The sequence below is a fragment of the Anopheles bellator genome, chromosome 2 (genome assembly GCF_943735745.2).
Source record: "Anopheles bellator chromosome 2, idAnoBellAS_SP24_06.2, whole genome shotgun sequence".
NCBI classification, from domain to species: Eukaryota; Metazoa; Arthropoda; class Insecta; order Diptera; family Culicidae; genus Anopheles; species Anopheles bellator.
Window position 1 is genome coordinate 76696089 of NC_071286.1, and position 16189 is coordinate 76712277.

At 49.5% G+C, this 16189-nt stretch overlaps 1 protein-coding gene across 1 annotated transcript in view; it reads left to right on the top strand.

Moving 5' to 3' along the window:
• LOC131212707 (potassium voltage-gated channel protein Shaw-like) overlaps nucleotides 1–12983 on the top strand; it is a 32346-nt gene extending 19363 nt beyond the window's left edge. Inside the window, exon 7 of the mRNA XM_058206677.1 lies at nucleotides 12583–12983. Coding sequence (XP_058062660.1) covers nucleotides 12583–12983 — 401 coding nt within the window. The remainder of the gene's footprint in view (nucleotides 1–12582) is intronic.
• The last annotated feature ends 3206 nt before the right edge of the window (nucleotides 12984–16189 follow it).

A 16189-nucleotide genomic window follows, 5' to 3' on the forward strand; every position in this document is an offset into this window, starting at 1 on the left:
GGGCCCAAACTTACTAGACGGCAAATTTTTTATACCGGCGGGACATAGATTTATTTTTATAGACACAGAAAATAATATCAAGAATTTATTTTGATCCACTTTAGAAAACAAATCAAATGCCACCGGCATAAATTGATGCAAAAGAATTCCATTGGCACAACTGCAACCGTCTGGCTCTCACTGGCTCCCAGGGTCCGTAACAAACTTAGCCACTTTACTCCCAATCTGTTTGCCGAGCCTTCGTAAATCAACATCGCCAGGGGAGTGTATCAGTTACTGGAAACTATTTTCTCATTTCACACCCCGCGAAACTCTCTGGAGGGCCACAAAAACGAACGCTGCGAAAGTTTTAACAATCTCTGCCACCGTTTTCCTTCCTTTGTGATTCAATTTTTGAATGCGATCCCGCGCTGACCGAGCGCAACGAACGCGATTCCCTCTGACCTTTATGACTTTGCCGCAGTGCGCTGCAGTAATCGTAAAGCATGACAACGAAAGACTCCAGCGCACCCCTTAACCCGGCTGGCTTGGGTGCTTGCTGGTGCTGGTCCTTCACTGGCTCTGCTGCTGCTGATAAAATTCTCGTTCTCGACGTGTCAGACACGAACCGTAATGTGGAATCATTTTTCTTTCCCGTCGCAAGTCGGCAAAACCCGACAAAACGGAGGTCCTTTGGCGCTCCGGCAGCTTTCAAGGAGTTAGTCGAAACGATTGTTGCAAGCGAACGAGCTTTTCGCAGCCACCGTCCTGCGTCGTGCAACAGTTGGCCCTCGGCTCTCGGTCGGAGGTGAGAAAAATCGTTCTCAACGAAGGTCGGAAAAACCGACCGCGTTGCGGTTTGTGTGACTTTTGGCCCGCGCACTCCGATTCGACCCGGGTCGTTCGTTAGCTTTGAATTCTTTTTCTGATTTTCCACTTTTTATCCCTCTCCTATTGCTCATTTCCATTTTTTGACTGCATTTCGGACTCATCGTGTCTCCGGTGGCGGTGGCAATACCAGCCACGAGACCGCGCTACCCGTTAATCCGCAACATCCGGAGCAACCCGGATCAGACTTCCGACACCGGAAGTCCCAGTGGCACGGCACGGAAAAATAACAAAAATAAAGCTGGCGCTAGCGGTTTCCGATGGGTTGGCGCGGTAGAAGCGCCTGAACGCGACTTCCTGCTCAGTGTGTCCATGTGTTTGCATATGCTCCCGGTGATTGCTTTGCCCTTTGCACCAACTCTTACCCGGCAGAACTCGAAAGACATCCGAGAACGCAATCCACGTCACGTACGGGACGACGCAGCACAATCCTTGTTGCTATTTTCGGGGTTTGCATTGACACTCGTGAAGGATTATGCCTCCGTTCACCATAATTTGTACTTCCTTGTCGTGCTGTTTGTTTGTCAACAGTGACTTATCCGCCGGAACAATAGCTCTCGGCACATCGAAGCAAACACTGCGAGTTCAAGACACAGGACGAGCTGTTAAGATAAAAATTGACACGAAAAATCAAGAACATTGTTAACACGGTGGTGCACCGGACCGATTTAAAATGGCGGTATATTTCGACACCCTCCGTTGACTCTTGATTGCCCCCGGAAGCACTAGAAGCGCTGCTTTTTTCCCCCCGAAAGAAAAACGAGGGTCTCCTTCGCCAACCTTCCCACGTTGCTTAAGGGAATCCATTCGAAATACGCAAACAATCAAAAATAATTTCATTCAACAGCAACGTTACTGCTTCTCGGTAAGGTTTCTGTATGCCGTTCTGTTTCGCCCATTCGCCCTTTTATGCATTGAAAGTTTTTGCTCCGGAATCGAGGTTTTTTTTGCCAAATTAGGACATCCCTTTTCCGCTTGGGAAATCGTACATCCCACAGACTTGACCTCGGTCGTCTCGGTAGGGTTTCTGTTAGCACCTTTTTATTGGGATTCTCAGGCTTCGGGCAGCGTATCGCGAGGAATGCCGTCGTTACTTCGGATGGGTTCCGTTTTTTTCTCCCCGTTCGAAACCCCGTTTCAAATCGGTGACCCGTACGCAACAGGATACGATTTTTGCTCGCAACTTCCATTGCACTTTCCAGACAGCGATCGCAGCCGTCTCAGAAGCAACAACCCTACATAACTGCCCACGGGACCCACGGGAACGGCTGTGGCTGAATGGCGAATCTCCATGTTTTTCGTTGTTTTTTTTTTGCTTTATCCAAACTGCACAACCCCATTTTGTAACCAGCGCCATTTTGGACCGTGAACATGCTGGAGGATGTTTGCCGTGCGTTTTGCACTTTGCAAGCAACCCGAGAAGGCAAACAATGGTTGCCAGAGCAACAAGAAAGGCATAATGACATTTACAAACTCGACGCTTATGGCCATGTGTCTGTGTAGGTGTGTTGCATAATGACACATTCAACCAAATAATAAACACGACAAACATGGAATTACTTTTCTTGGTTCGCCCCGTGGACGAGGGAAGCAATAAAACATAAGATCTTTTGTATGCGGCAGTGTTTAGGTCTCTTTGCTTTTTGGTGCCATTTGAGTCCTTTTTTCTGTCGCTCCAGCTTTGGAACCCTTTCAGGCGGATATACAAAAATTGTATTAATAAAAGACCAACACGGTGGACCAGATTATCAACAGACGACGAGGACGAGGAATGCGAATATCACTCTTCCAGAAATATCACAAACATTCCGTCAGTTATACAGCCTCAATTCGGTCATATGAAAAAGTATTTAATATCAGTCGACAGCACCGGAATGTAGTCGGAATGAGATATAGAAATGGTAACAAATTTCGTGCGCTGTCCTGCGCCATCTGGTGGATGGAGTTTAATGCCAACAAATAAACTCGCCTTGAAAGTAATCATGCTCGCGCAAGTGAAACATTGCGCGAAAAACAACTATTTTTGGAAACTTTCTTCCCCATCCTCCGTTGCAGTCTGGCCGAAAATATGGCCTCATCCTTATTGAATTAGGAACCCGCCCACCAGTCGTGGCCAGTTAACGAAGTTATGCGCTCTGCTGGAAACTCAATCAACACGCACGTCAAACTGATACGGGTTCTTCCAAGTGGCGGGCGATAAGAAACCCGCTCGGCGCCAGCGACTCCTTTTACGCCATTTGGACCGAGGATGATCACTTTCTCGCCGGAAGCGACCGATGTGTGTGGGTTTTTTTTCTCTCTCTCTCACACCCTCCCCTCAACTGGTGCCATTTTTGGGTGTTTATTCGGTTCCACGCAATGCGCCAAACACCGACCAGCGATGATGCTCCGGAGTGATAATAGTTTATGCTTCTCATTTTCTCAACGCACTCCAGGCGATGAATATTCATGAGCCGACCGGGGGCCAAAAACTTTCAGTAAGCAACTCGGCGGCGACTGCGGTGGCAACTGGAGCAAAGGCCGTGGACCATGGCGATGCTCCCGGTGGGCCATAAACTGCCAAACCGTAAACCCCCTCCGGGAGATGGTCCGGTGTCCGGTGTCATGTTGCACCACCGGGCGGAAATCAAACAAACGACATTAAATTCGGTCAAACATACACTGTGGACACCGGGCTTTAATTTGTCCGAAAGTTTCGAGCCAGAAAATGTAATTTCTGGTTTGTTGTTTCAATTACTTCGCAGGAGCACATCTGGAGCACTCTGGAGTTTCTCTGAGTGTTTCGGGCACCTTCTAATCCGGGATTCACCGCACGTTCGCTGCTTCTGTGCTAATCAACAGTAACCCCAACAAGCTGAAGCGGTATTCGCAAATTATCGAATCGCTTGCAGAATTTTAATGGAGGTACAGTTGGCACACCGAAAGCTTCCATTTCTGCAATAAAATCATTACAGTGAAGCAATGTGCTGACTCTGTGTTGACGTGGCCCAGGAGTAGCTCCTGCAAGGTATAGATCGTTTATCGTATCACGCAACGATTACCACATTCAACTAACTTGCGTCGGAAGAAAATTACATGATGCAGTGGCTAAATATGGGTATTACCGAACCAACGGTAAGCGCTGGTTAAGGATCCTTGAAGTACGATTTAAAGCTCTCTTTGTAATGGTTTCGACACGGATGGAATATGGAACAGATGTTCCGATTGTTATGTAAAACTGGGACTCATGCCACTCATCACCTCAGCACGTCCTTCGGTCCGTTTCTACCCACCCAAGAGTCAATGGGCCGTCCGCTAAATCGTCCAGTTGGAGTCTAATGAAAAATTAAACCACTCTACATTCCATATCCAAGTCGTACGATAGCAGGGTACGTTATCGAACAAAAGTGGGCTTGTCCGATAAAAATAATTACCGCCAATTGATTGAGGGCACTATTATCGGCACGCCCAGTGCAATGGTGGAACAATGCAAAAATTGTGGAACCAACTATCGATTGCATAAACGATTCAGGTTTGTGTTACGTAAAGAAGCCAGTAGCGTATCAGCGGACAAAAATAGTATGAAGGTAAAAGGTATGATAAATGTGGCAACCGATAGGGTCGCCGAACCCCGACAGGGTCGCGACCCATACCTGTGACCACTAATGTTCTATGGTGGTTTCGAAGCCCCCACTTTTGATGCGTAAATCACCTGCAACCAACTGCGACCATAATTGCCTAACCTGTGATCCTGCTGAAATTACGGAATGGCTTCAAATAGTTCACAGGGCGCAGCGTAACGGAAAGTGGAAAAAGGTGAGCATAATACTCCGCGGATGCAATTATTCACTTTGATGGTCTTTTTTGGTTCACCACTGCGAACACTAACGAATCGACACTTTCCGTGGAATCATTAGCACAAGGCTCGCAAGGACAGAGCGCTCGAACGGCGCAGCTCTAAAACCACAAACCAGCGCAGTCATAAACGTACCGCAAATGATTCGGAAACTGTTGTCTGTTGTCCTGTGGCTCTCCTCATAATTATTTTCTATTGTGCTACGAATTTAATTGTGAATTTTTCCTGATCAAATTGTGCTTCGCTTAATCGGGTTAAATTATTTATGCAACCTTTATTTAATGCCGTACCCAAGGCTATTCATTCCCCCGTGGCTACAGCACCACAAACAAGTTTTACATATTTATTCGGAAGCAAGAATCATACATTACAAATCACAAATCACAATGGAACCATGTGCGCCCTAGACACGTGCGAAAAAATCCGAATTGTTTTCGATAGACAACATTCGGCCCGGCCTGGGCTGCAGTCTCCGCACATTACCATACTAATAAATCAACACGCTCCGGTTGAAATTACTTTCTGTGCCACATCCGCACAAACTAACCCAAAATCCGTGTGGACCGTCGTGTGAACCGGTCCAAAAACTACTTCCGCCCGAGGGTGGGCGCCCGAATCCCGGCCACATGCACCATTTATAAAGATTTCAGCGACTCCCGGCCCGGCACAACCAGATCCTCGTTCCTATTTTATGAACCCCGCAAGCGTCCGTGTTTCTTTCACGGTTTCGTTTTTGTGAGAAAATGTTTCATTCCCACAAATGCCCCTCAAGCGGTGATCACGTTTGGTGAATAAATTTTAGAACCTCACAGGGAGCGGAAAATGAAAAACGGACTCCGAGTCGTGCGCCTGGCCTTGTGAAACTCGAAACAGTTTCGAGTCGAGAAACCGATAAGTGGAACCACTTTGGCCCCACGAAAAGATTGCTCCTTCTTTCGCGCCGGAATCTTCAAGACAAATGTACCGTACAGTGGTGCGCCAACGGAAACGATTTCGCATCAGCCATTCTGCTCGTGTATCGTGTTGCACCGGCACCTCTTCGGATGCAAAGTAAAAAACGGAACATCCTGCTAATCGGTGGCGATACTCTAGCCTTGAACTTCGGATCGGACGAAGGATAGTTCACATTTCTCGGCTCCCCCCCGGGACAGGAATTCTAATTACGTCCATACCACATTTCGTACGCTGGCCCCGGCTGGTGTATCGGGGCATGCTTTTGCATTCCGAGGAGCGTTCCGGTGCCGCAAGCCAAGGCCACAGCACTGCCGGCAATCGATACTTTCGGTTCCTTATCCGGGGTTCTCCTGTTGCAGTGATAAAACGAGAAACTTTTGTATCTTCGCCGGATCTCTGTCTGTCTGATCTGCCTGATGTTTGCCTCGCCAATTATTGTTGCGTGTCGTCCTTGTGAGACACTTCCCGTCATACCGGGTGCCGAACCGGGCCATTTGTTTCGTTAGCTTTTCCGCGCCTAATTGAGCACCCACAGGGGCCGTTGGGCAGCGTAAATTCGATCGTAAATTTCCCAACAAGCCAGCGCAGCCCAACGCAGAGCTGATCCTTCCCGGACACCCGTGGCCCGAAGTAATGGGTCGTAAAATGCACTGGGAGCTTGGAATTGAAATATTCAATAACATTCGGGATCCGATGAGCTCCGGTACGGGTGGGAAAGCTTACAAAGTTCGGCCGAATGTCTTCAACGGCGGGACTTTGTCCCGTCTCGTCATTTAGCGTAAGCAGAAGCCGCAGAAAAACCTGTGACAGGAAGTCGTAACCACCGGTGGAAGTGGAAAATTTTCCCACCAGAGTCGAGCATAATTCATTCGGCAATTCGCCTAAATCGACTCTATTAAACACCACGCGGATGGAGCATTAGCCGTAATCCCCCGGTCGCTGGATCCGATCTGTCGTGGGGTATTTTGCCGAAATCCCGCCCGCGTTTTCCCGCGGCCAAACACTTTAAAAGCTCGTTTAGCGATGGATTGGCGTGATGAGGTACCGGAAGCGGGCCGGCAAATTTATGACGGTTATTTATGATATTTGCCCACCAGGACCGGGGACCGGCACGCGCGATCCTTTCTATAAATCATTAGCCATTTGTCACATGCCACGTTTTTCGCGTGGTCGGGGGTCTTAACGCCAGTCAACGCCAACGGTTTGCAAATAAATTATCTTTCGATTCATTCTAAATTCAAATTAAAACCTCCACGTGGCGACCGATCGGTATTCGGTGAGCCGGGATTCGGTGTGCGGTGCGAAGCTATAAATATTCAAACAACTCTAATCATGTTGACCCCTTTGGGGTGGGACGTCCCTTTCGGTGCTCGGTTGCCTTCAATTTAAAGCATCCATCCTAATCAAACAGGGGCCTTCGTCTCGCGGTTCGCGCCATTAAATGGCCACGCACACGTCCTCTGAAGGGTGCAAAATTATACATGTTCTTTTCTTGTGCCCATTTTATGGCACTGTCCCGAATTGGCTCTGGCCGAAATGTTCACGTTATCGTGCGCCTGCAGACGACGTGCTATAAATTTTCGTATCCACTAATGTAACAGACGCAGGGCGTTTTTCATGTATCGTAATGTTGTAATTCATCCGGTTTCGTGCGTCCGACCCACTGGGAGTTCCTACCTGTCCTATTTTCCACACCCACCAATGGCGAGTATTTTATGTAATGCGTGACCAGTGTCCATTAGATGGGTCGGTTGTTTAAGGCACCGGAACCGGACGTATAAGGCGACGGCCCAAAAATCGAACACACAGGACACCGCACGCCATTGGCGACGGGTCCGCGATTCTTGGCAGCCACGATCCTTGAGTTCCCGAATTGGATCCGAAAGATGCTTTAAAGATGCTTCGAAACTTACCACTGCAACAGTTCCCAAGGCAGTGGCCGGCGGACCATTATTTATTATCTTTGATTCGTCCCCAACAAACGCTGCTCGATCGAAGTTCCCGATAGGCGGTGGCGGTTCCACTGGACCGTTCGAAAACCCGAGGCTCCCGACGGAGTACCCCCTCGAATCCCGGGGAAAGGCTTCCCTGTTGGCGAAAAAGTTATATTGCCACCGTGCGACCTGGTTTCCGGTACAAATCCAATAAAGTTCATTCCCTCGGTGCCCGGTGAGGGCTCTCTTGGCTCAGGGCGTGTTTCCCTTTCCCTTTAATCCATCGGGACTTATCGGGCTAGGACAAGGGCTAACCCGGTTGCCAGCCATCTTGGTTGCCGTTGACGGAGCCTGTGTGTGGCCATTTTGCTGCAGTCGTTTGACCGAAATTCCCCGAATCGAGATACGGGAATAAATCCCTACCGGTTCCTTCACCCGCCGTCTAGAGCATCGAGTGGTCTGGCACTGGCAAAACAAACGAAAGTACTTCGCGAAGGAAGGAAGGACAGTTCATATCGCTTCGCTTCTATTTTTGATTGCATTTATCCCCGTGAACGGACGAAGATCGTAGACGCTTTTGAGGTCCATCTTTCAATCCGGCTTAGAAAGAAAATCCCGGTATCATATCATGTCACTTTCTGTCTTCCCGCTCCCTCGACACTGCATTCATCCCCACATCGACCCCCGGTCGTCCCACTGGCTCAACTTGGGTAACAGCAACGCAAGCCCGGACTTTTGTATCCTTTTATGAGTGTACGTAGTGGGACCTCGCTCCGGTGTGGCCCGTTCCTTTGTTCCGTTTCTATGTTTCATCGCCGTCAACAGAAAACGGCTGACCTTAAGAACCTGTTTCTGGCACACACGTTCCCTGCCCATCTGTTGCACCACTCCATGCGTCCCGAGCATTGGAGTCCGAGTTTTTATTCACCACCAAAAGTCACGGCAATGTCTCCGTCAGGCAGCTTTCACGAGCAAATGTTGATTTTTGAGACCACCACGTTTAACCCATCCTTTTCGTGACGGTTCCGGTTCGTGACGCTTCATCGGTTCCACCTACCCTTGAGGGATTTCCCGTTGAGACAGGTCAGAGTAACTAAATCGAAACGATCCTCGAGGGTCCCGTAACGCTAGTTCCATGAAAACCGGAAGATCTCGAATGTGCCACGTTGTCCTTTTCTTATCCCGATCGACAGTGGTTGTCAACGATTGTGTCCCCGGTGTCGACGCTGATTGTGTGATGTTGTGTCTCCCGTGACTCCCTTTTTCACAGAGCAAACCAAGCGCCGCATATCGAACGCAATGAATCTGGTCAAAGTCAACACGAAGCTCTCCCGGGACTAGCGCACACGGCGAAACCGGTCGCCCCATCAATCGGCACAGCCCAGCATCACGAAACGTAGCATAAATACAAATACACAGCACATACACGGTACCGGGACAACAGGGTGGAAGGTCAAACAAATCAGGATGATCCGAATTGGCGATGATCTTCGCGTCGCCGACAAAGAACCGGTGACTTGAAGGTTGATAAATGACGCGCGGCGCAAACACGGGCGAATTGGGCGTGAAAAATTGGAATACGTCCCAGGACACACAGCGGGAGTCCAGGCAGCCCAGCAAACGGTACAATATGGAGAGCCCCTGCACACCACACATCCTGGAATGCGAAATCCAATTTTAGCCCACCCGTTGACCTCCTCCAACCTTCAGTCCGATAGCCGGCCAGATCCAACGCCAGAAATCGCCAAACTGACGATTTGTATCTAACCACGTGTGCCTGTGTGCGTAGAATGGCATCCTGTAGCCGTGTGCGATGATACCATCTAAGTAGTCCATCAAAAAAGTCGTTAACGCGTATTGCTCCCTGAAATTGGTTTCTTTCCCCGCAATTGTACAGTCGAGCCTTGCCTTGAGCGGGCGTTGCCTAGCAACTAGCGTAGAGAAGCACTAGGGAGAGCCACTAGTTCCCGAGAAGTCATTCCGTTTCCATTGTTTGGTGATTTGGTGCACGGTTTCACGATGTTTACAGGCTAGACTTTAGGTAGCAGACCGGACCCCGAAAACCTCCGTGTATATTAAAACGGGATATTCTGGTCCCTATTTGAGTTTGTCTCGTTAAGGAAGCCATCGATCCATTTAACCACCGTCTGCTGAACGAACCAGAACGGTCCCCGGAACGGTATGTAAACGGTGAATCCTGAATAGAGTAACGGCTTTTGGGTGATTTACTGACTTGTGCTTCCCTTGGTAAGTCAAGACTTGCGTCGCAATGCTGCATTTTGGCAGCGGAAAAACCGGTCCCGGCGTGTCGCTGCCACGGAATCGTGCTGACCGATCTTTCCGGAAGCCCCACAGCCCCGGGCCAGATAATGTCAGTCGCTCCGTTTGTTAGCCCTCGAAAGCCATGCACAGCCGGTGCTGCACACGCTTTATCATCCGGCCAGCGTCCCGGAGCCTGGGCAGGTGAACAACGACCGGCAGCACAGCTGGAGTATGTTTGGCAAGTTGAAGGGTTTTTGGCCCAGAAACTCGGTTGGCCCCCCCCCCCTTCAATATTTTTAGCGCTCTTCCCGGGACGGCAGCTCCGCGAGATCCCTGCCGACCGTGCTGCTGATGAACTTTTTTGGCATCATTTTTCACTGCACTCTGGTGCACTCTGCTCCCGTTGTGGCACCACCGGTCGCGTAAAGTTTGTCCCTTTTTTCGCCCAACTAATTCCCACCATTATCTCGCGAGTAATGTTTCAACGTGTTACGCTGTAGGACTTTCGTCGGTGGATTTCGTCGATGTTTCGGATCCGAGCGCGGTATCTCGGTCAACAACTTACCAACTGCACCCCAACACCTGCTGGCCATTTCCGCAGTGACTGACGGAGTTTTCCCATCGACCGGCTGGCTATTTTTCACACACGAATCTTGCGCCCATTTTGCTGTAGCATCCTGTAGCCTGCCACCAGCATTCCCCGTTCCGGGTGGCGTTGGTCAAGTGGCCGTGTTATCGGTTCGGTCAACAACCGCCCGGCCCGTTCATCAGGGCCCTGTTTTTGTGTGCGTTCGTTTCCTGGTGAGCCTTTTTTCCGGGCGTAGGTTGATGAATCCTTGACACAGAAACAAACACAATTTTGCGTAACGCAGCCGAACCGGAGGGGATTGTTGTCGGCCGTTACTGGGCCACGCCTGTAGCCAATTATTGCTGATGTTGACATGGTTATTCGTGGCACTTTTTATCCGCACACAGTTCCCACTGAGTGACGAAGGACAAACGAACGAACGAGCAAATTGGTCACTTGTGGCTAAATCGAATCAATTGTGTAACGCACGCTGCTCTGTAATGTAATGTTGACCGATCGTCCGGAACGCCGAAAGGGAGGCTGTAATTGAATGTTTAAACAGCATCGATGGGTTTGAACCTATCCGCCGTTCCCGGGAATTGAATCTACATACTAAAGCCTCACGAAAGCATCACCAACAGGAACCGATTCCTATACGGGATTGATACATTTCTCGCTACGTTGAATAATGAGATTAATGTAGATTGTCTAGCCCGAGCCTGGTGCTCTCTTTCAGGCATAGAAAGGGCAGAGTTGGATCGTAAATTAAGGATTCTCCGGTGATGCTTCTACCGACGGCTTTATGGTGTTTGATTTTCCAATCAAATTGCCGATGTTCGCGCTGTACCCAGCGGACCCCAACTGTCCCCAACTCGACCATAATTTTGACCGCGTTCCTTCGGGTCGAAGTATCTACAAATGGGATATTAATTTTTAATAGTGTCGTTAGCAGACTATCTACCATCGGCCAAAGATCGCCCGTAGACCCGTAGCATTAGTCCTTCCCGTAAATGAGTGTGTATCGTTATGTATCGGTATTAAGCTGTAGCATTTTTCATTATCCGTTCCGGTGTCCTCACTTCTTTACTCGCAACCAGTCTGTGTGTAGCCGAATGTGTTTGATGTTTTCCTTCGTTTGGTGTTTATTTTTCTTCGTTTCTCCTCCAGTAGTTTAGACCTTACGGGGTCCCACAGCTCGCCTCTGCCCGAAAACTTCAGGATCACCGCCGTAACAGTCCACGCACGCCACGCCTAATGCCGCGTGTCATTCCACGAAGCACCTTGTCGAGGCCGCGTCCCTCAAGGCTGCTAAAATATTAAACGAAATTATCTCCGTAATCTCCCAAACCGTGCTTCTTCATAAATTAACCGACGCACCCAAAGGGATGCTAACTTTCTTGCCACCTTCTGCCCGTGATTCAAAGTGCATGTCTCGAGCAGCAGCGGACCGAAAGGCTCGGCTACAGAATCCCGAGATTTCGCACAAAGGAAGACGCCCTTGGGCTAATTTAACTATCGTCGCCAGCAGCGCGAGTTCCGCGAAACCAACGAGACTAGCAAGGACACCAGGAGGAAACGCAGCGTCCAACAGTAACAGGACCGTCTGCACGAGGCACGCACTTCTGCGAACGGTCGGGCAACGGTCGGGTCGGGTCCAAGTTCTTGCCAGCGCCTGTCCCGAGCAGAGCATTCACGGCGAACAGGGACCTCACGCGCTTCCCCCCAGTAGCACTTCGAGTTCCCTCGTTGGAACGAACTGATTTAGTGATTTATGTTGGTTGGTAGTTTAGAAGATTCCCTGAATTCCTCACCACGCAAGTTGTGTTAGACCTTGTTTCTGGATTGATTGGCAGTATTTCCTATTCCGATGTATGTGTTACTATATTGCGCCACCATCTACTCTCCCTGTCGCACCTTTCATCACTCTCGTTCGCTCGTTTTGTTCTTTCTTCTGGATGTCTATTGGTGTTCGATCAGTTGCTCTATCGATAGACCTCCATCTATCATCCGATGTGTACACTCTGGCGCTCAATGGTTGTGTAGGCCACCGTTTGGCATGTTATACCTGTTTGATGGAACCCACTTTCCTCCGATACCTTCGCCTTGAAGGTGAACCCGCTTAGGTTCGAGAGATTTCAACAACGTTCCGTATCCTTTCGCAGGGCCCATCGGGGCGAGCATCGTGGCGATGTGTCCCAAGAACGTCGGGCTCCACACAAATCCGGCCCTGGCCATGTGTAAGCCAACGTTCGAGATGCGCCCTCCTACGGCACCGCTGCTGATCCCGCGGGAAGTCGGCTACAAACCGATGCTGGCCAACAGTGCCACGACGAGCGTGACGAGCAACACGGGCAGCACCAGCATCATCACCACCTCCAACAATGCGGCCACCAACAACAACAACAACAACAACAGCTCGGCGGTCACCAACGCCAACACCAAGGTGGTCAGCAACAGTGCCAGTCAGCACAGTCTGATCGTCAAGAGTGGCAGCATCGGCCAGCTCAAGAGCAACGGTGCCACCGCCAAGGAGCAGTCGGCGGACGAGAAAAGCTTTCTGTGAGCCCTTTCTCGGGTGACTCCGCGCCGAGGCCAAAGTAGCGTAAACCAATGCCCCCTGTAAATAGGTTAATCAATCCACCACACGAGGTGTACGAGCCGTGGTCGACCTGGACCTCGAAGCCACAGGATGCACGGCGGGAGTGTTTTTTGCTGTAATATTTGTACGAAAGTTCATCGAAAGCTAGATCCCAGCGTAGAGAGTAAGTACATCGCGTTAGCTTCACACTATCGAGCGGCTAGGGGAAGTGGCCGGCCCGGGGAAGAGGATCCCGGATTTCAATTATGCCTTTACGCTTGCCCGCAGAACAGCAAACCGCACATGATAAGGATATTTTCTCATTCTGCAAACAGTGTATAGCGTAGGGAAGGAAGGACGCGTAGATGGTAACCTAAATAGTGTACAGTTTTACACTCGCTCTTTACAGTCGCTCTCTGAGTCCCGCTGTGGCTGCGGCTGATAGCTGCAAGCCGTAAGATGATGTAAAATAAATTAAATTCTTACGCACGCCAAAAAGGTTTCTCCGAAAAACGAATTAATGTTAGAGCTCTGACTCGTGATGAAAGCTGTAAACTTCTACATAGACCTTGTACTAAAACTAAGCTTCACGCCCATGTTTGGTTTGTGTGGAACCGACTTGGAACCGATTTCTCATTGCCTTTCTTTTTTTCTCACCATCCGATGGCGAACTTTCAGCTCTTGCACTGATTTCTAGTCAAACTCCTTCCTTGACGATTGTTTGCGTGAACATAAAAACAAACACTTGAAGAAAACAATGAATCATAAGCATTAAATGTGATACAAGTAGAATTAAAGCAACGCTGAGACGGCAGACATGGTGACGCAAACGGATGCAACCGAATGTAAGTAAGCGAACGCCGTTAAGCAGAGGATGCAGTAAATCTGGAAAACGGAAATCGGAGGTCTCAATACGCCGAAGCATTAAGCAAAGCAACATTAAATGCCGTAAAGTGGACTAAGTACTCCAAACTATATTTGCCACGCCAGAAGCCACGCCAGAACGTTCGTCTCTTGTTTCAACGCTAGCGATAGATACTACCAGCGAGAGAGCTATTGAGGACAGCAAAATGTTTACAAAACGCTTAGAAAACACTTCAGAAAACTTGTACACAACACAGCTCAGCAAAGATATTTATGTAAAACACGAACCAGATAACCAAAAATTGAGTTAAAAATATGGAAAAAAAAACGGATTGCATTGTATTTCCCGACGCAAGTGACTCGGAATTGCTTTCCGAAAACCTTTTTCTCGACTAATTATGTGTTGCCTCCTACAGAAAGGGAGACCGCTCAAAAAAGTTCGCAATCGTTTCAACACAAGAAACCGTCACCCGACTGTTCCAGAATTCTTTCTTACTCTACGTGTCTACAAAGCAGTTAAAAAGTCCATCCGCTCGAAAGGTAAAATAAAAACAAACAATTACTACAGAAAGCGAAGCGATACGGAGAGTAATTTATTCAAATTATGAGAGTATCACAGCCTTCGGGACGGTTCCCGAGGCCGACCGGTGGCGTAGGTTACGGATTCCTTGCTTGGACGATTTATCGCTCGCCTTCTCCACGGTGCTTTCCACTGGGCTAATGTACCGCAATGATAATGTGATAAAGAAAGATGCAAAACCGGACCGCCCAAAAGACGGCGAATTCAATTCCTCCCGAAGTCGGCCAGACCATCCTATCGCCCCGCAAGCGTCCGGCATGCATCCATCTGTTTAAGCAAAGATAAATGAAAATGGTTCTCTGTGGTTCTTTCTCTCTTTCTGCGGGAGAGAGAATGCTCCTTCGACGGCCAATCGGCCAACTACAATCGTCCGATCCAAACACACCAGTCCGTTTGCCGAGAGTCCTGGGGCGCACTCGATCGTCCACAGCTGGCGGTCATAAAGTATGAGATTAAAATTTCATTTCGCAAAGAAACACGACGAACCGGACTCGTACCGAAAGTACGAACCCCGGCCAGCCCGCTTTGCCGGCACACTTTTCACTCCTGCCTGCCCGAGTCCACCACCGTCGATCATGGACCGGAACACTGTATCGTGCGGGCAAAGTTAATAAAGAAAGCATTAAACTCGCAACCATTTCGGTGCCAAAGTTGTAGTGCGGGCTGCTCGGGCTCCTCACGTGCGCCGGACACGGGACCAAGGACTTCTCTGTGGACTCGTCCTCGTCCGGGGTCCCGAATTAAATCAGAACGAACGATACGACGGGCCGGGCCCAAGAAGTGAGCTTTCCAATTACGCCGTCCTGTGATTATGTCCCTTTTTATGGAAACACTGTGACTGTGGCAGGAAGAAAAAAATGGCAGTACGGTTCCCGGAAGCAGCCACCGAACCCATTCGATGAGACGATGAGAGTCCCTTGAGACGCCAGGGACGATATTTTGGGACCGAAGTACCGGGCCGTCCCATTCTTGGACCCGTTTCTTACGAAGCGAAGGACATCTGAAACCCCCGGAAACGGGGTAAGAATCATTTGCAAAAGTAACGATCTATTTCTGTCGCCTCGCTCCGGGACGTGCTTATCGCGAGGTAACATTGTTTTTGATACATTGCCGCGGGAAAGTCGCCGCGACTCTAAATTAATCGGAATGTCCAAAAATGATCTAGCATCTCACCGGGCCATTCATCCGGAGAGTGGAATTCCATAGAATAATAATCCATTCCGTGGGTTTGCTGAAGTGCTTTCGAGTTTCGGTTCCGCCTCTGGTGGTTTGGCAAGCCGCTCCCGAGGGAGCCCTTTCGGTACTCCATTTCGTGACGATCAATTGTTTCGTCCTCATTTTTCGCGCGGCTGGCAGATTGAAAGGAAATATCGAACGTCGCGGGCGCCATAACCACGGAACGACCGCGCCCGATGATGATAAGGTTATCATTCTGGTGCTAGGCGGAACCGTTGCCGGTCCTTGTCGGTTGGTCGGTGATAGAAATTATGTTTTATTGCCGTCTCCCCGTCCCAACTCGGTACAGTGCCCTCCGGTCGGGTTCGTTCCCCGCACGAGAACCGTCAACCCACCGAAGCCAGCCGAAGGACACCGTTCCGTTCCGTGCACATTCCGTGCGGTACACATTAAACGCAACAACGTCGACGAACGGCCATAAAATGGCGCCCATAACCGGGTTGAGACGGGCGGCCATTTTTACGCAACATTGAATCATTGTTTTACGACATTTCACATTTTATTGAACAGC